The sequence below is a fragment of the Solanum lycopersicum genome, chromosome 12, assembly GCF_036512215.1.
Source record: "Solanum lycopersicum chromosome 12, SLM_r2.1".
In the NCBI taxonomy this organism is placed as follows: Eukaryota; Viridiplantae; Streptophyta; class Magnoliopsida; order Solanales; family Solanaceae; genus Solanum; species Solanum lycopersicum.
In genome coordinates, this window is record NC_090811.1 from 65,025,554 (window position 1) to 65,051,681 (window position 26,128).

A 26,128-nucleotide genomic window follows, 5' to 3' on the forward strand; every position below is an offset into this window, starting at 1 on the left:
CTAAAAGACAATATCAAACTATTTCGCATCGTTCCATAGACATTAAGATTTTATGATTGTGTTCAAAATTATTAATGTTCCATGCTCAAAAAAGTTAGTGAAACATTGTAGAGATAAACCCTAATCGTTACTTGTGCCCTAATTTATTCAAAGAAATTACTTAACTCTCTTTATTTCATGTGACAACATTTTTCTTTAGCCCTTCTCCCAAAATAATTCCACTACTTCTTCCTCGATAACCAAATTAATTACACTCACTTAACTTATAATTCACCTCATCTAAGTGACTAATAGCATAGCCAGTAAAAACAAAAGAATAGTTACCAATTTACCATCATTTTCTTTAACTTTACCAAGTAAGGTAAGAAGTAAAAATAAAGATATTTTTTTTAAAAAAAATACCTACTTTAATTCGGTTTCCTCTATAATCACGCCTTTTCTTTGAAACACACTTCATATTCATATATTCCTAATATTTATTTTCTTGTGTTCGATAATTATTTCAGAAATATATATTTTCATCCACACCAAACACATCCTAAGCGAAAATACAGATAGTAACTTTTCTATAACAATCATTTTCTAGTAACATTTCACTATAACATTCAGGTTTGTTTTCAAACTAATTTTTCGTAACATATTATATTATATGTTCTTTACAATATTATATTATTACAGTAGACAAAATATATACGAAGAAACGATATTGTTATAAATAGATTTTACGGAATAATATAATTGAATGCTTAATCCAATCCCCTTTCTTTTTGTCTTTCACATTTTTCTAAGCTGGCTCACTGTTGTATCACTCCACTCTTTCTCCCCTTTCCAATGGAGGATCTATTTCTTGAAAATAAAAACAAATTTCAAATTTCAAATTCATTATGTGAAAATATTACATATATTAACCTATTATATATCATATAGTTTATCTAATTTATAAGATTATAAGTAGATAAGCATGAATTTCAAAAAGTGAATATAATTTATGTCAGTATAAATAATTTAAGTCCACAAAATTTAAAAGTTATATGTATTTTTTTAAACTCCGTGTAATGTCAGATCATTAAAACAAACAAAAAATTAAAACGAAGAAAGTATATTGTTTTCAAACTAGAGATTGTGTGAATTTTAAGCACTCCCATTACTAAACTAGCCCTCTATCACATGCATGTTGTCTCCTATTAGTAGACTTTTAACTATATCTTCCAAAATTTTAATTAACATCTTTGTGTGTGCCACTACTTCTCCAAAACTCCCATTTCTTGATTTTCACTGTCAGTCCACTTCAAAGGCTCAAAAAAATTGAGATAAGATGACAACTTTGTCATATTTTTTCATTATATTCTTCTTCTTGTTAAGTAGTTTGAGTCCAAGAAGAGTGAACTCTTTGTCTTCTGATGGAAAAGCTTTGCTCTCTCTTCTCAAAGCAACTTATGATCCTTATGCTAAATCATCATCTTTTGTACTTCCTTCTTGGAATGCTTCAACTTCAACTCCATGTTCTTGGCAAGGCATTTCTTGTTCTCCTCAACAAAGAGTTATATCTGTTTCTATTCCAAATACATTCCTCAATCTATCTTCTTTTCCCTTTGAACTTTTTTCACTCACATCTCTTCAGCTTCTTAATCTTTCTTCTACAAATATCTCTGGCTCAATACCTTCATCTTTTGGTTTGTTTACACATCTTAGGCTTCTTGATCTTTCTTCTAACTCACTTTCAGGACCTGTTCCTTCAGAACTTGGTGGACTTACCTCACTTCAGTTCCTTTTCTTGAATTCAAACAGATTGAGTGGTAGAATCCCATATCAACTTGCTAATCTTTCCTCACTAGAAATCCTCTGTCTTCAAGACAATCTCCTTAACGGTTCGATTCCGAAAGATTTAGGCTCATTGGTGTCACTCCAACAGTTAAGGATTGGAGGGAATCCAGAGTTGAGTGGTGAAATACCTGCAGAGCTAGGAATGCTTACCAATCTTACGACGTTTGGTGTCGCGGCTACTGGACTTTCTGGGGTTATTCCACATACATTTGGTAATTTGATCAGTCTACAAACTCTGGCAGTGTATGATACTGAAGTGTTTGGTTCAATACCTCCTGAACTTGGGATGTGTTCAGAGCTCAGGAACTTGTATTTGCACATGAATAAGCTTACCGGTCCAATCCCTCGTCAGTTGGGCAAGTTAAAAAAGATTAATAGCTTGCTTTTATGGGGAAATTTGCTTACCGGCCCTGTCCCAGCTGAGCTATCGAACTGTTCATCCCTTGTGGTTCTTGATGTCTCTGCAAATGACTTGTCTGGCGAAATACCGGGTGATTTAGGGAAGCTTGAAGTTCTTGAACAGCTTCACTTATCTGATAATGCACTTAGTGGGGCTATTCCAATGCAGTTGAGTAATTGTAGCAGCTTAACAGCTCTTCAGTTGGATAAAAACCTATTATCCGGCACGATTCCTGAGCAAGTTGGTGAGTTGAGGCACTTGCAGATTTTCTTGTTGTGGGAGAATTCAGTTTCAGGAACTATCCCTGCTGCTTTCGGAAACTGTACTGAACTGTACTCACTTGACCTCTCAAGAAACAATCTCACTGGTTCAATACCTGAAGAGATATTCAGTTTGAAGAAGCTGAGTAGGTTGTTGCTACTTGGGAATTCATTAACGGGAAGATTGTCTCCGAGTGTGGCAAAATGCCAGTCTCTGGTCAGGTTGAGGCTTGGCGAAAACCAGTTTTCTGGACCAATACCTGAGGAGATAGGACAGCTGCAGAATCTTGTGTTTCTTGATTTATACATGAACCATTTCTCTGGTGAATTGCCTTCTGAAATTGCCAACATTACGGTTCTTGAGCTGTTGGATGTGCATAACAATTACCTAACCGGGGAAATACCATCATCACTGGGAGAGCTCGTGAATTTAGAACAGCTTGATCTCAGCAAGAACAGCTTCACTGGTGAGATTCCCTGGAGTTTTGGTAATCTCAGTTACTTGAACAAACTTATTCTTAGAGATAATCTGCTTACCGGTCCAATTCCAAAGTCATTTAGCAACTTGCAGAAGTTAACTCTACTTGATTTGAGCTCCAACAGTTTATCTGGTGCAATTTCACCTGAGATTGGTTACATGACAAGCTTAACAATCAGTTTAGATTTGAGCTCAAACCGTTTCACAGGTGAACTCCCTGAGACGTTATCGGGATTGACACTGTTGCAATCTCTTGATATTTCTCATAATATGTTGAGCGGAAGAATCACAACTCTAAGCCTCCTGACCAGTCTCGCTACTCTAAATATATCGTATAATAACTTTTCGGGGCCTATTCCTGTAACACCCTCCTTTAGAACTCTAACATCAAATTCCTTTCTGGAGAATTCACTCCTTTGTGAATCAATTGATGGCTTCACTTGTTCTGCACATATAACAAGAAGGAACCGCTTGAAGTCTTCAAAATCCATAGCTTTGGTTGCAGTGATTTTGACGTCTGTAGCCATAACAGTCGTGGCAACATGGTATCTTGTGACAAGGAAGTATAGATATGAATCTGAGAAATCACCTGGCATGTCAGTCTCTGCAATAGGGGCAGAAGATTTTACCTATCCGTGGACTTTCATCCCTTTCCAGAAGCTCAATTGCACCGTTGACAACATCTTGGATTGCTTGAAAGATGAAAACATCATTGGGAAAGGCTGTTCTGGAGTTGTTTATAGAGCAGAAATGCCAAATGGCGAGTTGATTGCAGTGAAGAAGCTCTGGAAAACAAAGAAAGATGAGGAACCAGTAGATTCTTTCGCTGCTGAAATTCAGATTCTTGGTCACATTAGGCATCGAAACATAGTGAAGCTCCTCGGATATTGTTCAAATAAGAGTGTTAAGCTTCTTCTCTACAACTATATTTCAAATGGTAATCTTCAACAGCTCTTGCAAAGTAACAGGAACTTGGATTGGGAAATCAGGTACAAGATTGCGGTTGGATCAGCTCAAGGCCTTGCTTATCTTCACCATGACTGTGTGCCAGCAATTCTTCATAGAGATGTCAAGTGCAACAACATACTCCTCGACTCTAAATTCGAGGCTTATTTAGCAGATTTTGGACTTGCAAAGCTGATGAACTCTCCAAATTATCATCAAGCTATGTCCAGAGTAGCAGGCTCTTATGGCTATATAGCTCCAGGCAAGTATCTTTCAACTTTTATTTCTCATCTTAACCTAAATGTTGTGCAGCTATATGATGCTTTTAATCCTTGTGTTGTATCGTGTGATCATCGCATCTCTAAAAGCTTAAGTTATTAGAAAGGATACACTTTTCTCTACTAATCATATTTTCCACACATGCTGCTCTGATATTCTTCCCAAGCACGTGGCTAATGGTTGACGCTTAGACTTCAACCTACGATACCATGTTGAAATGTGTGACTATCTCATTTAGTTTAAGTTATTAGAGATGGTACACATTTATTCACTACATTATATCGCCAACAGTTCCCAGATATAGGTCAAAACAAGAGTCACAATGTTATGATCTATAGTCAAATTTGAACGGATAAACTAAACAAGTTATGCTTCATAAATGTTGACACAATTTTTTGCCACTATGGTTGCAGAATATGGATACACAGTGAATATAACAGAAAAGAGCGATGTCTACAGTTATGGAGTGGTACTTCTGGAAATATTGAGTGGACGTAGTGCAATTGAGCCTCAGATTGGTGATGGACAACACATTGTCGAGTGGGTGAAGAAGAAGATGGGAAGCTTTGAACCAGCTGTTACAATTCTTGATTCTAAACTACAGAGTTTACCAGATCAAATGGTGCAAGAAATGCTACAAACACTTGGAATCGCTATGTTCTGTGTGAATTCATCACCCACTGAAAGGCCAACTATGAAGGAAGTAGTGACACTTCTAATGGAAGTGAAGAACCCAACTGAAGAATTTGGAAAAACTTCCCAGCCTTTAATCAATCAGTCAACTCAAAGTTGATTCAGTTTTTGCTCAGATTTTCATTCTCTTTTACTTTAGAAGAAAGGATAGTCATTGTATGAAAAGAGAAGAAAAGCTAGTTTTCTTGCATAGGTTATTGTAGGGATTCTTGTACAGTTTCACAAACATCTTTATTTCCTAAGGTAGAGCTTTTAGGAACAAAATAATGTTCTTGAGTAGTAGCGGAAGTTGTTTCTTCAGAAGCTATAAAGTAGTTTTTCCCTGAAAGTACTTTTGGGACTTTGAAATTGATTAGCTAAACACAAACTGCTACTCTGCAGAAGTAATTTTTTAAAGAAACACTTCTAACTCCAAATAAACACAAGCAATTAGTTTCTTAAGGCTACCAATTGGTGTCCTTGTCTTTCAAATAACTAAAATTATGTAATTTTATTGTATAGAAATAAAAAGGTAGAAGAATGTACAGCCTTTACCAGGTAGATACTTACTGTGGAGGCAGCAATCTGACATACAAATTTCATTATCCCCAAGTAATCTGTTGGCAGCAAAGGAGCTTCTACAGAGGTCAGATATCTCCACCGCATCGAGACTGTCAATCTGAAACCAAGTCAGAGACTACTACACATTTCATAAAGTGACTTGCTGCAGAGACCTTTTTCCCAGTCCAACTGGGTTTTTTAGGTTTGGGGTGTAGTTGGTCGAAAATTTTCATATTCAAGAAGAGATTCACATCTATGATGACAAACATAGGGTCACTAAATGATAAGATGTTGCAACATAGTGACAGAAAGGGAACAGTGACCTGACAAAATGGCTCTTTGCATTGCACAATTTGATGACCAAAACACAAAAATCATCAATTGTAAATTTTACAAGAGAAAGAAAAGAAAACAAAGTTCCGTATACATGATTGAGTTCTAGCCATTTTAAGCAGACTTAACCCTTGTATTATTACTCGATGATGAACTCCTACCCCTGAATCCAACAACATTTAGTTTCTTTGTGGAGACACTGGAGCTTCGGCTATCTACTCGTCTCTTTCCTGTTGAACTGCTGGTCTTTTTGGACACTTTCATAGCTATCTTTGGTTTTGACTTAGCTGGTACTTTACCAAACTTGGTTCCTGGGGATCTTTTAGAATCGGTAGTCTTTGGAGATCTTTTTGAATCGGTAGTCTTTGCAGACCTTTTTGAATCGATAGTCTTCCTTGTAACACTAGAGGATTTGCCTGTGGAAGCTGTAGCCTTGCCTCTTGAATTTGAAACTTTCACCGACTTTTCACGCTTGTCCTTCTGTTCAGTAATGCGAGACCTGGCATTGTCTCTTTTGATACCGTCTACTGAGAGAGACTCCAAGCTCTCATTCTTCTTTATGGCTTCCTCAATGCAATTGGCCAAAAGTAAGTCCTTTTTGGCAATTAAACTTGTTACTTTCCCTACCACATGCACAAAAAAAGGTATCTGAGCTTAGCAGGCTTGAGAGTGTCAACTGAAACAAAAAGCTCAAATAGATAATGAGAATTTCATACATGCATAAATGAAGTAAGAAGCACATGCATCTTTCAGAAACCAAGCAAGCAAAGCAACATCATCAAAAGCATTAAGTTTTACCTTTGGCACCCATACGAGCAGTCCTTCCCGTGCGATGGAGATAGTCAATCTAAAATAGTCAAAGGAAAAGGATAAGGATTTATACATAAAATGAACTGGTGTTAGCTTGTATTGGCAAGACGATGTCATGTTTTGCAAAGCCCGCAATGGTGCTTACAGAATTCTTAGGGAAATCAAACATGATGACATGATCCACATCCAAGTCCAGTCCTCTAGCAGCCAAGTCTGTGCAGACTAAAGTAGGACAATCTCCTTCATTGCTCTTAAACTTTGCAAGGTTTTCAACCCTGCAGAAGAAAAGTGTTATAAATGGAGGGTAAAAGTGAAGCATATAAAACTTGATTGAGTGGTGCTTATATTACAGGAAACATAAATCCATCAGGGAATCATGGGCATTTCATCTATCTTGACTTTCTAACATCTTGGAACTTTTCACCTAAGAAATAAGTAGTTCATGGTCTTTGACTCCAGCTAGTATTTTTCCCCTTTATAGAAAAGTTTTGAGTAGCAAATTGAGCTTATTGTGGTTCTTTCCATCTTTTGTCCACAAACAGGGGCAAAAGAGAGCACAAATCATAATAATGACAAACAAGATATTTTGTACATGTGTTCCTTGAGATGAGGAAAAGGAAAAGGATCAAGAGAGTCTATGCGGCAGATCAGGCAATGCATTGCCTGTTGCATGAATATTTTATTCAGCTTCTCTTCTTACCTCTGCTCTGCTGGAACTTCCCCATGGTAGTTTACAGTAGAAATTTGGGTTTCATTGAGAAAGTGATCCACAGCACGACTAGAATTCAATGTGTTACAGAATACCATCACCCTGTTTCCCTTTGCTAAACTTGGCTCAAGAACCTGACAATTACATAATGTAAATCAGACTTTCTTTTATTTATATATTATGAACTACATACAATAAGCAAAATTATATAACAAAACTTAGATTGTCCTTTCGAGAACAACTTGTATACTGCCACCCTATGGAATGAAATCACACCTCTCGAATATGAAAATAGGACCCCTGACTGTTGAGCACTATACCTACGCCACTAAAGCTAAGAGATAACAACAGGCGTGCAGTTAGTTCTCCTTACAATCTTAATCATTTCTTCTTACGCAAATTGACCAAATGTTTCAATTAGTGACAGTAAAACCCCATAAAACTTAAGCAATCACTCAGCTGAATTTCTTCACTAAATATGTAACAGTCTATCGACTAGATATCCTTCATAACCTGTCAACTAGATCTCCTTGAACACAAAGATCAAGGGTCTCATTTTGAAAAGGAGACAACAATAGAAATCTGTCAAATTACCATAGTAGTAATTTTAAAGACAACCCTAAATGATTCACATACTCTGGTTTCATTTAGATTTATATTTTTATGTTGCTTCTCCCAAAAATAAAGACAATTAAATCAGGCTGTACATACACACTTATTGACAAGCCTGGCATGAAGGAAACAAGTACATAAACAGTGCTACACCTGTAGCAACGCCTCCATCTTGTTCTCAGAACCTGAAAGCTTGATGAAATCATGACGAGCAGAAGCAATCTTCTTATGCAATGAAGAAGTACGTAAATGCTCAATCCCTTGAAATTCCTCATCAACCAGCTTTTGAACTGCCTGCAAAGCATACAAATATCAACTGAACAGCCTTGAAGTATGCAAATTGAATCAATTGAAAATGCATAAGATTGAAATGAATTGCATACAAATAACGGTACATAACCAGAAATAAGCCATACTACAATGAGGCTATCATGCACAACTGCCTAATCAGTGATATACTGTATGTTAAGGATAACTTTGACGACAAGCCACTCACCTTGAAATCTTAACACAGGATCTTAAGCAATTAGAGTGAGGGCGACATAATACAATGATAGTACTACTTTGACGATAAGCCACTCACCTTGAAGCCTTAGGAGATAATACAGGATCTTAATCAATTAGAGTGATATGATACAACGACAGCACAGCTTTTAGCTGTAAGACCTGAGATTCTCCTTGTCTTGCACATGAAATAATGATTCAAACAGAACTTTTCATGCTAGTTTTATTTCTGTTGCAGCACATAAAAGTATCCTAGACAAATCCAGCGATAAAAGGATAATTATATATCAATATTAAGCATTGCATCCTTTGTTGAAATTTATGGGACAAAGCTCTATTCATTGTTTTCCCATCTTTCCATTCCTTTGTGATTTTTAAGTTATTGAAAATTTTCTACAGCATTCAGAGAAAAACTCAGAAGGTGCAGGTACACTAAACTTTTGGCATTGTTCTTGTCAAAACATGACTCATTAGCAATTATAAGGCCCACTATAATTCATTTTTTTATAAGAAAGGTCAACTATAATGAGCACTAATGGATAATAAATGTAGGGAATACTTTGTTTTTTCTCTTCTTTTAGGTGTTTGCTGGATAGCTTATTTCCACGCAAACTTACCCAGACACCACGGTTATCAAACTTCATTGCAACCATTGAATAGAAAAAGGATTTTTAAGTATGTCACCATCACTGAAGCCCTACATCATGAGTAATAAATGCTACCTCTTCGCACCCAAGGGTATGGCTTAGTTGTTGATGAAGTGGGGTGAAAATCATGAGGTCTCAAGTTCAAGTCCCAACCGAGGCAAAATCACTAGGTGATTTCCTTCCTCTGTTCAAAGTTAGTCAGTATATGTGCTAGTGGGACATAGCAGGTGCTCTAGTCAAGGTGCACGCAAGCTGACTAAGACACCACAGTTCTCAAAAAAAAATCTACCATTTAATATCCGAAACTTAAAACATCAATAATTTCGTTGACTGAGAAATTTTATGAGGGTCAACTTCATTGCAATATGCCAGTTGCAGCAAATCAACAGCTAAAATTCAACCTAAACTATCAAGATATATTTTTTAAAGACATAAGCTTAAGAGACATATCGGTGAAAGCAACCATCAGTTTTAAATAAATTATTTATTTAGTTTTTCACAACCCACAGGCATACCTTTGTCATTGTTGCCGTCACCAAAACGGTTTGAAATCCTTCATCATCAGTCTTTGAAGCACGGTTTTTCAATGGCGCAAGAAATTTTCGTATATCTGGACCAAAACCACGATCAAACATGGTATCAGCCTCATCCAAGACCTATCCAGAGATTGTCACAGTTAGATACTTCAAAACAAAGTACCTACATGAAGAAACAAAAACAATTACCAAGTATCTGATGTCACCATAAACCATATTTCCCTCTTCAATATGTTGTAGAACCCTGCCTGGAGTCCCCACAATCATGTCAATTGGGCTTGCCAAACAATCTTCTTGAGGTCTCAGACGTCCGCCGCCACTAACCATGGTAGATCTAAATCGAGCATGATGACTGATAGATTTTGCCACACGAAAAACCTGCAATGTCGATTGAATTCTGTTAGCCAGATTCCTCTCACCTTTAATAAAGAAAATCCTTTCATTAATGGTAAATAACCTGCTCACAGAGCTCCCTAGTAGGGCACAACACAACAGCTCGGGGGCGCCTAGGCTTCATGAGCATACCATCCAATTCCTCATCTCGCCTCAACAACTGAAATTCAAACATCATATGTCAAATCAAGCTAAACCAAATAACAAAACTATGAATAAGAGTTAACCTACTAATCAGCTTTAATATGACATTACACAAAGACATGAGTGCTTATATAATGGTACACTATTACCTTAACCAATGAAGTTTGTGCTATTAAAAATTTTAAACCCATGAAATTCTTCAAACCAACAAAGCTAAATGCAAATACAGTTTTCAATACAAGGAAGCTCCATTTACAAAAGACATTCCACTGCCACGATTTTTTATAGCTACAAAAACTGGTCAGGTTGAATACTTCAGTTTTATGAAAAGCCAAGCGAAGTTGGATTAGGAGTTGAACCAATCCGATCCAATTATAGATTGTCTTGTTTACTTCCCATACCAGCATATAGGCTTAGTTGATGTTGTTAAACTTACACTAGGACTGGTGTTTGCAGGGGGTTTGCTTTTTGATCTGGCAAAATCAGTAAAGGATAAGTATAACATTGTCAGAACCTCAAGTTGAGTACCTCTAATTTACGGTAAAAGGCCATTAATTTAGTAATGGAAAGGAACAGATCTTGAAAAAAAATAACAAAAATCTTGTTATTTTGATAAAGGTTATACTGACAAAAGATAAATAAAGGTTATATTGCTCTATCTAGTGACAAAGCCACTGTTCAGGATCAGGAATAGAATCTCCAAAGTAGTTGCTTGAATTTGTAAATCAAGATAGGCCTACAGAGGATTTATATAGTCGACCCCAATTGGTTTCATCAAAGGGTAGTTGCTCAATTTATATAATTCCCTCAAATTGTTGGGATTTCAGGCAGCATAGTAAATCATCCTGGATGAAGTTCATCCCTTTCCTAAATTATAGCAATATTAATCCAAATCGTCTCCCCAACACTTAACTAAAAAGGAAAACATAACATGACAAAAGCTACAGCTAGTATTACTCACTACCGAACAACAAATGCAAGTTATTATCCATTATCCATTATCAAACAACCAATGTGAGTACAACAACAACATATCCAATGAAATTCTACAAGTGTGCAATGGGGAGGGTAGAGTGAACACAAACCTTATCCCTATTTCGTGGAGTTAGAGAGGTTGTTTCAACAGACCCTCAGCTCAAATGCAGTGAGTAATGAAAACATGGCAATTAATAAGGAAAGCAGTACAGAGCATCCATAAAAGGAACAATAACAACAAATCAGCACAATGGCCATAACAGAATGGAATCATGAAAAAGGCTAATACTACAAAACACAGTCAGAAATGAATGTTTTCACCTGAACAATAGGCAACATATAAGCAAGCGTCTTCCCAGAACCCGTATGTGAACCCAATACCACACTTTTCCCTTCAATCACAGCAGGTATACCAATCGACTGAATCTCAGTCGGTTCCGAAATACCCATTTCACCTAAAGCCCCCATAACCTCTTCCGTCAACCCCAATTCCTCAAAACTCGACGCCACCGCTTTCTTCTTACTCTTCTTAACACCTCCATCATCAACCTCTACTTGTTTCCGTACTAATTGCTTGATTTCTGAATTGGGTTTTGGGGATTCTCTGAGATGTCTAAGTCTAAGTCTTTCTAATAGAATTGAATGCTTAACAGGTTGAAGTGCATCTTCTTCTTCAGCAACAGCAGCATAAGAAGGAGCAGTAGTAGTTGTAGAAGAAAGGGGTCTAAACCCTAGATAAACCCTGCGAGGCTGAGGAAGAAGAGGGTTTCTGGTTAAGGGAAAACGAAAAGGGAGGAGAGAAAGGTTGAGCAGGGCTCTGCCTGTAACTCCCATTTGTGCTATCTTGAAGCTTGGTTGATGACACTCTAATGGAGTATATACAGAGGCAAAAGCTCCACTACTGATAATGGCAACCAAAAAAGAAAATAAGAACTCAATAAATATCTTTTTGATTTATAATAATGAAATTATAATATAAGGTTTTTGTGCACATATAGTTTATGAGGAAAAAAGGTTTAATTTACCTCTTTACTAAGCGAAAAATGATTCATTTTACCCAAAATTGTATTATTTGTAAATGATTCAAACATATTAGGTGTAGTCTTGACGTGTCGTGTAGAATTGAATTCAAACCTTGTTAGGAGATTTGACATTCAGAGTTTTTAATTGAACTCAAGATCTCATTCAAAGGTTTGACATTCGAAACTTTCAATTGAACTCAAGATCTCATTCAAAGGTTTGACATTGGAAACTCCTGAATCCTCGATCAATCTACCAAATCTCAACTCCATTCTATTGCTCCACTACATTTGTGTTCTTTCATTACTAGCATTTGCATAAAGATATAACATCTTAGTCTAACTTAAAATCTAGCTCATGAAGAGAGGTTTTGTCGTAATCCATATAAGAAAACCAATTTTTAAAATCTTCTTCAAATAATGATCACATTAATGTCTATTGCCTCTCCAACTTTTTTTTTTTTGGTTAGATAACTACTGTGAATATTACCATAACCAACAAGCACAAACAACAAATACAGCTAAAAAGAGCACCTAATCTCACAACCACCTTCTTGAAAGGATAAATCTCCAAAATAAGCTAGTTACAAATAAGCTAGTTACAAATAAGTTTATGAACCAAATTCTATGACTAAGAGTTTTCTTCCTAGTATTTCACTTAACTATTTTTTTGTGGAATATGAATACCTAGTTGCGGAAGTACGTTGAGTTCAGTAGTGTGAATATAACAAGCAAACTCATTCCGTTTAAATCTTGAATTAGTCTCTGAATACAAAATGGACTCTTCCTACTCGTTGTGCTAGGGCGTTTCAAAATTGAACCGAAATTGTTAACCCGAATCGATAAAAAAGTTATTGGTTATAGTACTGGGTTATTGGTTTAGCGGTTTTGATAATGATTTTGATTTTTTTTGTAATCGGGTTATCGGTTCTTAACAGTTTGAAATTTTTTTTAACGAGTTAGCCGATTACCCGATAGTACATTAAATCATTATATGTATACCACTTTGTATATAAAATCCTCGACTTAGAGTTTGATTCCTACTTTTATTTTTATTGTCTCGAACACTAGGTTATTCTACAATGTAAAAGTGTTTGGTTTTGAGGAAAATGTATTTTGTGAATTCATGTGCATGGTTTATTTGGTTTGTCACCTTGTTTCTAAGTTATTTTTAATGTTTTTTTGTATCAAATATTAATGGTTAAACCGATAACCGAACCGGTAACAATCAAATAAGCCAATATCTTAATGGTTTTATAACGGTTTAGCATTTATACAAACTAATAACCAATAAGCAAACCCAATAAACTTCAAAACCGAACCAAACCAAACGATACGGATTATCCTTAAACCAACAATGAAGAACAATGGCAATTAGAATATTTCAACTCATATAACAAAAAGGGGTTTGGGGGGGGGGGGGGGGGGGGGGGGGAGTTGATGAAATAATTCAACGTACATATATATAATATGATAATGTCCTATGTACATATTTGTACAAGAAAATTACAAAGGGATTCCAATTGCTTCTTATGGAAATTATGAAATTGTTTTCAGAGTCCATTCATTGAAGAAATTCAATGGCATTTCATGGTTGTATATGATAGAGGAACAACTTTCATGGTTGTGTTTGCCTTCACATGTAGTAATCACATAGCTTGAATCATGTACATGATCTCTTTCTACACTCTTCCCTCCTCGATGAACATTTAATTCAAATTCTGAATCTGTCTCTACGTGATTGTGAATGATAGAGGAGTTGATTTCATGATTGTGTTTACCTTCATAAGTTGTAATCAAATAGCTTGAATAATGTCCATCTCTTTCTACACTCTTCCCTCCTTGATGAACATTTAATTCAAATTCTGAGTTTGTCTCTACGTGATTGTAAATGATAGAGGAGTTGATTTCATGATTGTGTTTACCTTCATATGTTGTAATCAAATAGCTTGAATCATGTCCATCTCTTTCTACTCTCTTCTTTACCTCGCATTCTCGAATCTTACACCTGTAATAATTTCTATTTGATTTTGCACAAGGATGAATGATCAGAATATAATAAAGCTCGTAAAAAATTAAATTTTACACTTGCTTAATTTTTCAATCTCTATAATTGTTTCACTACAACAATTAACTTTTCGCGGTAACAAATATATGCACATTAACAAAGAACACTAAAATCTTTATCCACATTAGTTATTTACAACCAGATACAATGTGACTATATGTTTTAGAAACTTAAATTTATTTAACTCTCGATAAGACGAAAAGCTTAAGGTGAGAGGAATATGCATTTTGACATTCATTTAGACTTATTGCTTATTTCAACTTGTTGAAATGGTCATATGATGATATGTCACTATTATACTCCACATAGAGAAATATAATTATCCACTACAGTAACGGCAACTAGATACAAATAGTACCAACCTTTCTATATATAATACATTGAGTTACACAAATTTTATTTAGTGTAGCAAAAGGGAAAAAGAATATTATAGGGACACATGATTAGGAATTATGGTATTATAATGAATCAAAATATAAAATAAAATAATTTAATCATTCAAGTTTTAATTTGATTCATTAAAGAACTAGATAACATGGCAGCTGATTCACATTATCAACCTTCTATTCTAATTTTCTAACTTTCATACTTTTTATATTAAATTAAATTATGTCATATAAATCGAAACAGATGATAACAATAAAATAAAGTATGATAGTGATGTATATTGCTTGGTACCCACAAGATTGGGTGCAGTAAAATGCTAAGAGTTGTCATAATCTTCAATTTAATATTAACAATAAGCAAACAACTTGCTCATTGAGAATTTACATCTTATAAATATATTTTTAAGATTCAATTTCCTCTCATTAATTTTAGAAAAAAATATTAATCCAAAGGTAAGGAATCAAGGGCTGTCAAATCCAGAACATGTTTATATTGAGGACCATCGAAAAAAGTGTTTCTTTCGTTTCAATTTGTTTTTTTTAGGTTTATTCGAAAATAATATTTATTTACTTTTTAATTTTCATATGACATGTTTAATACTATAAAATTAAAGAGTACTTTGTTAAACTATGTGTCAAGTCAAAATCAGACAAATAAATTAAAACGAAAGGAGTAGTAATGTAAAATATGATTAATGATTAATGTCTAGTTATATATTTTTAGGCTACATACCAAAAACAGCACTACTCTTTTATTCTTGTTGAAGATTGAGACTTCTTTTAAGTACTCTTGTGTTAATCTCACAGCCTTGGTAGATTATAGTGCCAAATGAGTAAAATATGCAATTACAAGGAGTTAATTATAATAATTTGAGGATAAAATGTAGAATTATTTTATCTCACAACGTTTGGTTGGAGGTATTATTAAATAGTCCTTAAATTGTTTATTTCGTCATTTTTCCCTTAGTGATCGGATCCATATATGGCGAAATAACATATCCCAAAATAAATTTTTCTATATATATATATATATATATATATATAGAAATACATTCAAAAGATTTGCATGAATATTATTAATTGATCATGATATTATATTGTTAAGAGGGGAATGCATGAGCTCATAATAATATATTTTACCTCAAATAATTTGTGTTACTTTTCACCTTCTTCTTGCCATACTTCCTCCATTTATATCCATCATCCAAAATCTCAAGTTGAGTCTTTGTTCTAAAAGCAATAACATGTCTTTCATTCTTCTTTATAATTCCCACTTTGGATTTTCTGTAAACAAACATAAAAAACTACATTAACAAAAAAAATAAAAAAATATATATTTATATATATACAATTAAAGAAATATCTAAAATAGATTAATATTGTATACACGTGAACTTGTGATATAGCTAAACTTAAATCCAGACTAGTTAATGCAAGAATTATAAATATATAAAGGACCAAAATTTCGTATGAAATATAGATAAAAGGTTGTTCGTACATAACATAGTCTAAATAAATCCACTTAAAATCTTTACTGAACTATGACCGATCATCATATTAGCAAATAAAATAGAATGACTACTAAGTAATTGTTGAGCTTGATGACTTACTCTTTCAAGTGATTGATATTTGGTGGTGTGGCATAAAAGGAAGTGGTAGAACTTGCACTATTGGTACTATTACTACTACTTATTTCATTCATGGTGGGATTAATTTCTAAAAGAGGAGTGCTATTGGAGTTGTTATGGATAGGAACATAATCAACAAGAAGATGATCAAGAAATGAAGAAAATTCAAAATCTTGATCAAGAAAAGTATCTTGAAAATTGCAAGTACAATCTTGATTAGTCATGTGTGAGTAAAGAAAGGGACAGGTGAAATTAGGGTTTTCTATATGAGGAATGTTTGTTTCTAGGAAATTAGTGGTGTTCATTGTGTTTGGAGAAAGATAATTAGCCATTAAGACCTAAGAAAGACTTTGTAAGATAGAGGGATGACTTTTTATAGAGTGAAAGGTGTGCTTCTACATAGCATTGTTTTGAGAGAGCTTCCTCACCACCTTCCTAGTAGGATCAATGGTGTTTCCAATTTCTTTATCCCCACCCCCACCCCTTTTATATATATATATATATATATATATATATATATATATATCACTGACTTGATTAATTCAAACTCTTGTTGCATAGCGTTCTTTAATTAAAAGAAATTTATTCCTACTAAAAGTTTCTTTGTTTCTAATGCTCGGATACAATACTAAGTTTTAAGTAAGTGGAGAGCGACTAAAAGGGGGTCAATAGAATATCATATTCAAAATTTATATTATGTATATTAAAAATATTATATTAATCGATTAAAATTTTTAATTTAATTCATTTCACTATACTTTTCGATACTAACTTCTAATATTACAATCATATATACGTCCTTATCAAAGGTGGGATAATTGAGAAAGTCGCAAATAAATTAAACTCTTTTTTTTTCTTTTTGTGGAACAAGGCATTATTATTTGATATTTTAATAAGAAAAGGAGAATTTGTTGCCTTCACAAAAATATAGGTTACTCTAATGATGGAAATGTCTTTTTTCCTTATCATAATTAAATAGTAGAATTTACATTAGTATTTTTACTTTATTTTTTGGTTTATGACTGTCTTTATATTCTCCATTAATATAGTAATTATAAGTAAATTATACTCTTAACTAAGAAGACATATATGCATGACAAGTATTAGAAAGAATTAGCTAAATTTCAAGCAATTTATTAAGAGATTAAACTATAGTAAATTAAATTTTGATTGACATTGTACAAAAAGAAATGGACTTGTACATAGAGATAGCAAAATATGTTACTGATCAACTAGTACATATTGGATTATCTTTCTCAAAATAATAATAATAGTAATATTTTTTTTAAAAAAAGTTACGTCATTATGATGTGGCGCAATCCTCCTTTATTTTGTATCAAATCTATATATTTCATGTATATCATATGTTAATATTCCAAAAAATATACACTTATTGGCTATTATTTCGGTGGACGGCTATTTATATTGATTTCTCTTTTAATTAAGCAAAAGGACACGTAAAAAGAAGCATGTATTGCATTTCGATAAACTAACTTGGATCGATTGTCACGTTCCAGTATAAATATGGGTTTCATTGTCACGTTTGGGCATAAACATTGGATCGAGTACCACGTGTTAGGATCGAATCCACACACACACACTTGATGAATAAAGAACACAAGAACTTTAGAGAGAATGAGATGAGAGATCTAGAGAGAGAAAGAGAGAAATCAATATTTCGTGGTAACACCATGTGAGTAAACTTCCACGGTGGTAGGGTATATATATTAATAAATCAGAGTATTTTTGGTTACAAAGAATAAATGGAGAATAAATAGTACAACCTAAAATTTAGGTAGGGGCGCTGCCCCGAACCCCTCCTTCGAATGGGGGACTCCCGCCCCTCATAACCCCCTGGCAACCTCACCGCGAAGGTTAAACCGCGTAAACAGTTATATATATTAATCAGGCTCCACAACCTAACACCACGTGCTGGTACACTAACAATTTAGTTTGGGTTCGATGAGAGGACCAATGACTTGTTGTAAATGTATATTGTTGAGAGTGTGCTTATCGATATTGTACATGTTCGGTATTTGCATGTTTAAAATGTTGTGTTAACTTGCTTATGTTGTACTTAGTACGATAGCCGTGTGATCCTACCAGTAAACTGTTATCGTGTATTGATAGTACACTTGCTCTTTTTTTTGTTAAGTACAAGACAGATCACCTCGCTTAGAAGATCAGTGATCGTCGATCAAATTCAAGGGTGGACCAGTTCTTTCGGGCTGCCATCATAAGCTCTCTTTTTGTTTAAGTCCACATTCTGGACTTAGACTTTCTAGTTAGTTAATAGTGCATTATCTTGGAATTGTAAACTCTCTTGTTTAGACTTATGAATCTTGTTAGAGTTTTGGTACATTAACTTTCAGGTTCTAAATGTTACTTCCACGTTTGTTTAGTTGTTAGATGTTTGTTGGAGATTATGTGAATTCCTTATTTTTCTTTTCTTAGCATTAACTTGATGTCGTAACTTAAATGCTTTAGTATTTTGATTGAGTTGGTTAGCTAATTAGTATTAATGATTCTTCCAGATGAGGGTTAGTGTAAGTGTCAATTACGATGATTTGAATCGTGACACTTACAAATATTTAATTTATAAACTATATTTACGTTTTCGTTTGAAATAAAATAAACATATTTGGTATAGGAATAAATAAAATGTTTTGCTTCAACACGACAAGACCAAAAACAAAAAAGAGAAAAAGCAGCAAGTGATCCATGGTGGATTCATAAATTTTACAAATAAGGTAATAAAAAAATTAAAATATAGTATCTAAAATTCGAATATGAAACCTTAATGGATAACTATCACCTATAGCAAATATAAAATTTGTATTTGTATGATAATAGCAAAGTTTGCATAATGCGCTCTATAGAAAACATAGATATGTATAATTCGCTATACATATACAATTGAAGCGAATTGTATAAAATGAAGTGTATAAAACGAGAAAGAGAAAGAGACTTGGATAGAGAATTGTATAAAACGAAATGTATAAAATGAATTGTATAATTATAAGGGTATAGGACGATTATATACAATTTGAATTTGTATAAAACGAGAAAGGAGAAAGGCAAAAGAGACTTGGGTAGGGAATATACAATTGAATCGAATTGTATAAAACGAGAAAAAGAGAAATTATATACAATTTGAATTTGTATAAAACGAGAAAGAGAGAAAGACAAAAGACTTAGGCAGTGAAGTACTTTTATTGTATAATTATAAGTGTATAAGACGGAGATATATATATATTTGCATATGTATATACAATTTTCTCTCGCTTTATACAATTAGAAACACAATTTAAACAATTCTATTGTATAAAGCGAGAGAGGCGAGCGAATAAAGCGAGCAAGAGAGAGAGAGTGTGAGAGCGAGAATACGAGGGAGAGAGGGACAGACAAACATTTTGCTATGAAACATAAATAAATTAAACGATAGCTACTATATTTATTTTATTTTATTAGTTTGTCATTCCATATAATTATTCCATTTTAAATTTTTAAAAATCACTGAACTACTTTCTAATATTATGATTAGCAGATTCAATCTACCTATATAGATCGTATAATTTTTTATCGAAGAGGTTCACCGCTTGTCCCCTCCTAAGTCAATGCATCTTTAGTTTCTACGCATGTCATATTTCTAAGCAAATAAAACCACAAACAAACAAGGCAATTAGAAAACATGTTTGGACTTTGGATGTAGGTGCATTTAAAAGTGAAATTCATATTATTGGTATAACAGTAATGAAATAGAAATTTTCAGTAAGAAATTTCAAAATATGAAAAGGTAGATATAAAAAAAAAAAGTCAAAGGGGATTCAAGATTTATGATATATAAAAAAAAAAATTTAAACATATATAACTATTATATAAAATTTAAATTAATAACAATAAAATAAATTAACCCCCCCAATTATCACGTTCAAAATGAGAATTTAATTGAAGATATTTGAAGCTATTAATTATGATCATTGACTCAGTACTATACCAACTATGAAGTGACAATATATATATATATATATATATATATATATATATATATATATATATATATATATATTAATATATATATATTAATTTTTTTGACTTTTTAATACTTTAAACTCGTTATTGAAAATATTGACTTCATTACTAGGCTTAGATACCTATCGGTGGAAATTAGATATATTTTGAATATATATTGTATATAAATATTAAATTTTCTTGACTTTTTAATATTTTAAACTCGTTATTGAAAATATTAACTTTACTATTAGGCCTAAATACCGATCGGTGGAATTTAGATATATATATATATATATATATATATTAAATTTTCTTGATATTTTAATACTTTAAACTCGTTATTGAAAATATTGATTTCATTACTGAGCCTAGATACATGTAAGTGGAATTTAGATATATTTTGAATATATTATTGGTGTATGTACAAGTACAACGACAAGCAAGTCAAGATTGTAATTTCCCTAACACCTAAAAACACTTATTATAAAATCCTAATTATCACTAGAATTTACTTGAAAGAATTTGTCAAACGGTTTGAAATTTTTATTTTGTCCTAATGCATTGTATAATCAATGTCTAGAAGCAAATCAAATCATGTCTTTGACAAATAGCAATATTTGCCTAAGTTATATTTGTTAAAGAATGACAAAAATCTCATATCGGTGGTTAATGAGATGGCTGAACTCCTTAAAAGGGTTGGGCAATACTCCTCTCTTTGAGCTACCTTTTGAGGTGTGAGTTAGGCCTAAGACCTAATTTTACATAGTATCGGAGCAGGACCTGTCTCACCTGATGTTAGGACCTCCCAAAATCAAAATTGCTCACGCACCAGATGTACATGTCCTGCTCCGATACTATGTAAAATTAGGTCTTAACTAAGCATTGCGCGTGAGGTGGGGTATTAAAGAATGACAAAAGTCCCACATCGATGATTAATGAGATGGGTGGACTCCTTATAAGGCTTGGGAAATCGTCCGACCTAATTTCACAATATTCATGTTAATAGTCTTTCAAATAAAGTATTAATTATAAAACCTTATATATATATATATATATATATATATATATATATATATATATATATATATATATATATATATAAATCATATTCTAATTGGATCAAACTACGACGGATTTTACTATCGCGATATATATTATCCATTGCAAGATTTGGTATGAATTATATTATCCCACCGCAAAAAACATTAGTATATAAGAGTATATAATTAGAGACATAAACATAAATCATCAATGGCTACATAGGTTTAGCGATGGAAAATCACTCTATGGCTAAAAAATGTTTTATTTTTGTATTGTTGTATATTTTTGTACTTTACTATGCATGAAATTAAAACGTTTACGAATTAATTTCAACCTAATTTAATAATTAAAATAGAAAGACTAGATCATATATTCTATGTCAACCCCCAAGATAATGACTTGTCTTTGTTGTCGTAAATAGACTTTTAGTAATAAAAAGCATTATATATATATATACACTAATACTTGTGCCCAAATAAGGAACCATCCATACAATTTGACTTTGTCACAATTTCCTCATCTCATTTTCACGAAAAAAGGAGATCTTTTTTTTTTTAAAAAAATAAAACTATAATTTTTACTTATACTGATCGACGATGTAAGAATTCTATACTAAATGATTTTGTGTATACAAAAGTAATGTTACGTATATAGGTTAATTTTTAATTTTTTTTTTACATATAACATGTTTAATCTATTTTATATTTTTATACTTAATTAAAGTAGAATAATATTTATTTCATCGCATTCTTTGATATAATTTTTCAATTTATACTTAGGAGCTATCCTTTCGTACGTGTCGGTAGGTTGTGAAATGATGAAAAAAGTACTATTTTATTGTTTTGTGGAAAAGAAGTGCATTAATTATTACAAATTTAAGATTAAATTTTTTTTTAAAAAAAGAAGAAGAATTAGTTGCCTCCACATAAATATAGATGGAGATGTTTAGTTCTTTGCATAGATTAAGCATCTTTATCTTGTATGACAGTATTAGTCATAGTCAATTCATATTTATCAACCTATCTTATGTGTTAGAAATATATAGATTTGGTGGTTAATTAACGTATATTTTTCGTGTTTTTATAAGTCTCACATCAATGTTGGATCATAAGTCAAGGGATGGGTCAGGTCTTGAGTCGTGGTCGATTTCTAGATATTGAATTCGTATCTCGAGTCTTAATTTAAAAATAAATCCTATATTATTAGTCACGGTTGAATTTTAAATTTTGAGACATTAAATCTCGTGTTTGAACAGTCGGTCGGGTCGAGTTTTGATAAGGCAAAGGTAGAGATTGGCCGACTGTCAGATTCGGATGCTTGAGCCTCGATGGATGGTAGGAGAGAGGTGTGAAGCAAATCATAATCTAATTCATTTTTATTCAAGTAACCTTTTAACTGACTTAGGCTTCGTTTGTTTTCAATAAGATTAAGAGGTTTGAATTTGAATATACATCTGAATAGTAAGATTTGTGTTAAGATTCATGTGTTTTGATTTGAATATACATCTGAATATTAAGATTTGCGTTAAGATTCATGTGTTTTGATCTGAATATTAAGATGTGGTCTCTAAATCTGAACACATTTGTTTTTAATATTTGAATGTGCATGTGAAATTGATATTAAATTAATAAAATTTCATAAAAAAAATTCATTTCAACAAAATATATGCTTTTGATAAAAAAAAATTTAATAATCAAGATTTGAAAGTACATTTTTTTTATTCAAAAACTTTGATAAACGCCAATACACCAACAGTGTTCTTGACACAATCAATACAAGAAAATTATTAATACGGAAAAAAAATTGAAAGGATTTATGAAAACTTATCAGTTCAAAAGGGGGAAAATGGTGTTTGATTGAGAAAAGAGAGAAAGAAAGTTTTTAGTTGTGAGATAAAAGAAACGCTTAAAGCAGAGAAATAATTATTTATTATTTGATAAATTATTAAATAAATTTAAATATTGTTAAGAGTCTACTACAGATTTGATTCATTCAGAGCTCTTCAGACCCATTAAAAAAATTTTAAAAAAATAAAATAAATAAACTTAAAAAACTGAATCCGAAAAATTAGATTAGATTCACAACTAAAAATCATACGTACAGAAATAAGACAACAAAAAATAAGAGAGGAAAAATTGCAAGTCATCTCAAGTCAATGCTTTTAAAATTTATACACATGTCAATTTTCAAAAGGTAAAGTAAACAAAATAAGAAGATGATTAGGAAACATAATATTCAATTAATTGCATTCAAAAATAATATTCAATTATCACGTTATTAATGAGAATTATATGATGGAGATATTATATATTGAACCATTGACTCTATAAGTTTTAAGTTCTATTTTTATATAATATTCAATTTTCTTTATGGAATATTTGACCTTTATTTATATAAAAAGAAAAGACAAATTAGCTATCTATTAAAATTAATCGTGTATTACAATTGAGGAAATAAAGAAATAATAAAAATGTGTTTTCTCAACATCTTAATCTCTTAGGTAAGATGCTCACACATTTTAATATGATATTAGAACAAACACAGATTTCAGAATTGAATCTCATCGTCACTCAAATTAAAACAAAACACTTCAATTAATTTTGTGTTAGTACATTGTATAATTGATTTCTAGAAGCAAATCAATATGAATTTAATATCTTCATGCCCTTTGACTAATATTTGCTTAGTTTTAGCCATTATAATGTTTAGTCTTTCTAATAAATGAAGTAGTAATTAACAATAACCAAACAATTCTTAGTAATAATCATATCATGCATGCATCCATAAAACACGTTTTGTACCCAAAAATATCCACAAAACTCGTTTCCTTGGAGCTTCTATATTCCATCAAAAAGTAAAAAAGCAAAAAAAAATAAAATTGTCTAGCGATCTTTTATTAATAATAATAGTTAAAAAAAAATTCTCAATAGAAATATGTACAATCAAGGATTATAAGTATTGAGGTAATGAGGCGAACTCCTTTTTGTTATGAATAGTTCTTCCATTGTTTGCGGTTGAAAACAGATAAAGTCGAAACTCCTTTTACTAGGTATATACGACCTAATATTATTAATAAATATTGTAATCAATCTCTACCCTTCTTCTCATGTACTAGTTGTAGACTCAGTGGAGGAGCTAGAATTTTCAATAAGATGGTTCAAAATTTGAAAAATAGACACATGAAATAATCGAAAGGGGTTCGAAATCTAAAATATATACTTAAAAAATTATTTTAATAATATATATATTATATAATTTTCTGTCAAAAAAGGTTCAAATGAACCCTCGAATAGTAAGGTGACTCCGCCACTAGTCATGCTATGTCACTCTCTTGTACCAAAAAAAAAAACTATCACGAAGAAAAAAGAGCTAAAAAAATAATATTAGATATTCGATGATAATAATAAATTTTATTATATATTTTATGATCGTAATTTCTTGAAAAAATAAAAATCATAATTCTCTATTTAATGATTATATTATACGCAAATTTGTTGCTTATTTTGTTGCTAGGTTTGCAACCGACAATTTTTCTTTTTATTTATTTTTTTGAAATATTAGCTACGAGCATATATAATACAAATTAAACCGTGTACAAATCAACTATATAAAAATATAAAAATATTAAATATTATATGTGACTTGTATTCTCCTTTACTATATGGTCTTTCAGTTTACTGTGTCTTACACATCACCTTCAAAGAAGACTTATATTAGCTGTCATAATTAGACTATAAACCAAAAAAATTTAAAAAATAGATAAATATCTCTCTAAATCTATTATCGAATTTTTGACTATACATCTATACTTTTTAAAAGTTCTATTATCCTCCTGAATTTATTAAAAATAAAATATATATCACTCTAAAACTAGACAATCACATTCTCAATATGTAGTGATGTACACTCGCGCCAATTGTTATTTATTATTATTTATATATTTTTTTCTTTTTATCACTTTTTTCATTAATTACAAAAATATATATACCTTTTTGTTCCTCCTCCTTCCTCTTCTTATTCTTTTTCTTTTCTTTCTAATTTCAAATCACTCACCCAAGAAAAAAATCAAAGTTATTTTCATTATCATTTTTTCATCATTTCATAGCATCCTTCAAGCACCTTGACAAGATTGATAATTCATCTTTTTTCTTTTTCTTTTTTTAAAAAAATTATTATATTATTTTTTTTGTCTCCATGTCATTAAATTTATAATATTTTATTTACGATTTTGCGATGTTTAAATTCTTGGGTCTTCACCAAACAACAATAGAGATTGAATATAAGATCTGATGGTTGATATATGTTACTAACCCAAAATCGGTTAGAAAGTAGATTAATGGTGTTGATATATGAAATAACTTGAGATTGATAAAAATGAAAAAAAGTTTGATGATGATCCAAATTATATACCCAAAACGTATGTTTGGTTGGTCTATGAAATTCATGATTGAAAAATATATTATATAGTCATAATTGTTTTAATTGACTAAGAATGAATTTTTATGATGGAAGGTGTTTAATAATTCCATTTTTTTCTGATTTTGTTTTTGATGATTTGCAGCGTTACTTTGTAGAAACTAGTGAAGCAAATTCTAAAAAAATATTAGAAGATGGACAAAAAACGTGGTTAGTGCAATGATGGTTGTTCAAGGTGGAGGAAATGGGGGTAGAGTGAATCTTGAGTAATGAGAAAGAGAGGGGAAAAAAGAAAAAGAATCAAAAAAACTTTAAGAGTAAAGTAAAAAAATATATATCTAATAAAAAGTTAAATTTAAAAATATTATTACAATATTATTTATTAATTTTACTGACTTCCACATGCCTCCAAGAGAGTGATAACACTCGCGATGCCATATCAGCATTTAAGGGATTCAATTTTAAAATAGTTTA

The 26,128-nt window shown here is 31.9% G+C and overlaps 3 protein-coding genes across 3 annotated transcripts; 1 reads left to right on the forward strand and 2 right to left on the reverse strand.

Moving 5' to 3' along the window:
* The first annotated feature begins 1,089 nt into the window (after window positions 1-1,089).
* Window positions 1,090-5,207, forward strand: LOC101255277 (LRR receptor-like serine/threonine-protein kinase RGI5). The gene is made up of 2 exons (XM_004252588.5): window positions 1,090-4,169; window positions 4,600-5,207. The coding sequence occupies exons 1-2, from the start codon at window positions 1,316-1,318 to the stop codon at window positions 4,977-4,979; spliced, it is 3,234 nt and encodes a 1,077-aa protein (XP_004252636.2). The 5' UTR covers window positions 1,090-1,315; the 3' UTR covers window positions 4,980-5,207.
* Window positions 5,208-5,743: 536 nt separating this feature from the next.
* RES (DEAD-box ATP-dependent RNA helicase 39) lies at window positions 5,744-12,085 on the reverse strand. Its single transcript, XM_004252514.5, has 9 exons — window positions 11,404-12,085; window positions 10,028-10,123; window positions 9,760-9,948; window positions 9,550-9,690; window positions 8,037-8,177; window positions 7,263-7,405; window positions 6,708-6,837; window positions 6,551-6,599; window positions 5,744-6,375 (listed from the first exon to the last, which is right to left on the reverse strand). The coding sequence occupies exons 1-9, from the start codon at window positions 11,914-11,916 to the stop codon at window positions 5,867-5,869; spliced, it is 1,911 nt and encodes a 636-aa protein (XP_004252562.1). The 5' UTR covers window positions 11,917-12,085; the 3' UTR covers window positions 5,744-5,866.
* Window positions 12,086-13,478: 1,393 nt separating this feature from the next.
* On the reverse strand, window positions 13,479-16,636 carry LOC138340581 (probable WRKY transcription factor 51). The gene is made up of 4 exons (XM_069292454.1): window positions 16,166-16,636; window positions 15,696-15,839; window positions 14,027-14,121; window positions 13,479-13,942 (listed from the first exon to the last, which is right to left on the reverse strand). Exons 1-4 carry the CDS (start codon window positions 16,513-16,515, stop codon window positions 13,641-13,643), a joined length of 891 nt encoding a protein of 296 aa, XP_069148555.1. The 5' UTR covers window positions 16,516-16,636; the 3' UTR covers window positions 13,479-13,640.
* Window positions 16,637-26,128: the final 9,492 nt, after the last annotated feature.

Coding starts and splice junctions, on each gene's coding strand:
- LOC101255277 (XM_004252588.5), top strand. CDS start 1,316: ATGACAACTTTGTCATATTTTTTCATTATATTCTTCTTCTTGTTAAGT. Junction 4,170..4,599: donor TTATGGCTATATAGCTCCAG/GCAAGTATCTTT, acceptor CTATGGTTGCAG/AATATGGATACACAGTGAAT.
- LOC138340581 (XM_069292454.1), bottom strand. CDS start 16,515: ATGGCTAATTATCTTTCTCCAAACACAATGAACACCACTAATTTCCTA. Junction 14,122..15,695: donor AGTAACACAAATTATTTGAG/GTAAAATATATT, acceptor AAAATCAAATAG/AAATTATTACAGGTGTAAGA. Junction 13,943..14,026: donor TTTGATTACAACATATGAAG/GTAAACACAATC, acceptor ATGTTCATCAAG/GAGGGAAGAGTGTAGAAAGA.
- RES (XM_004252514.5), bottom strand. CDS start 11,916: ATGGGAGTTACAGGCAGAGCCCTGCTCAACCTTTCTCTCCTCCCTTTT. Junction 9,691..9,759: donor ATGGTGACATCAGATACTTG/GTAATTGTTTTT, acceptor ATCTCTGGATAG/GTCTTGGATGAGGCTGATAC. Junction 6,376..6,550: donor TGCTCGTATGGGTGCCAAAG/GTAAAACTTAAT, acceptor TGCATGTGGTAG/GGAAAGTAACAAGTTTAATT.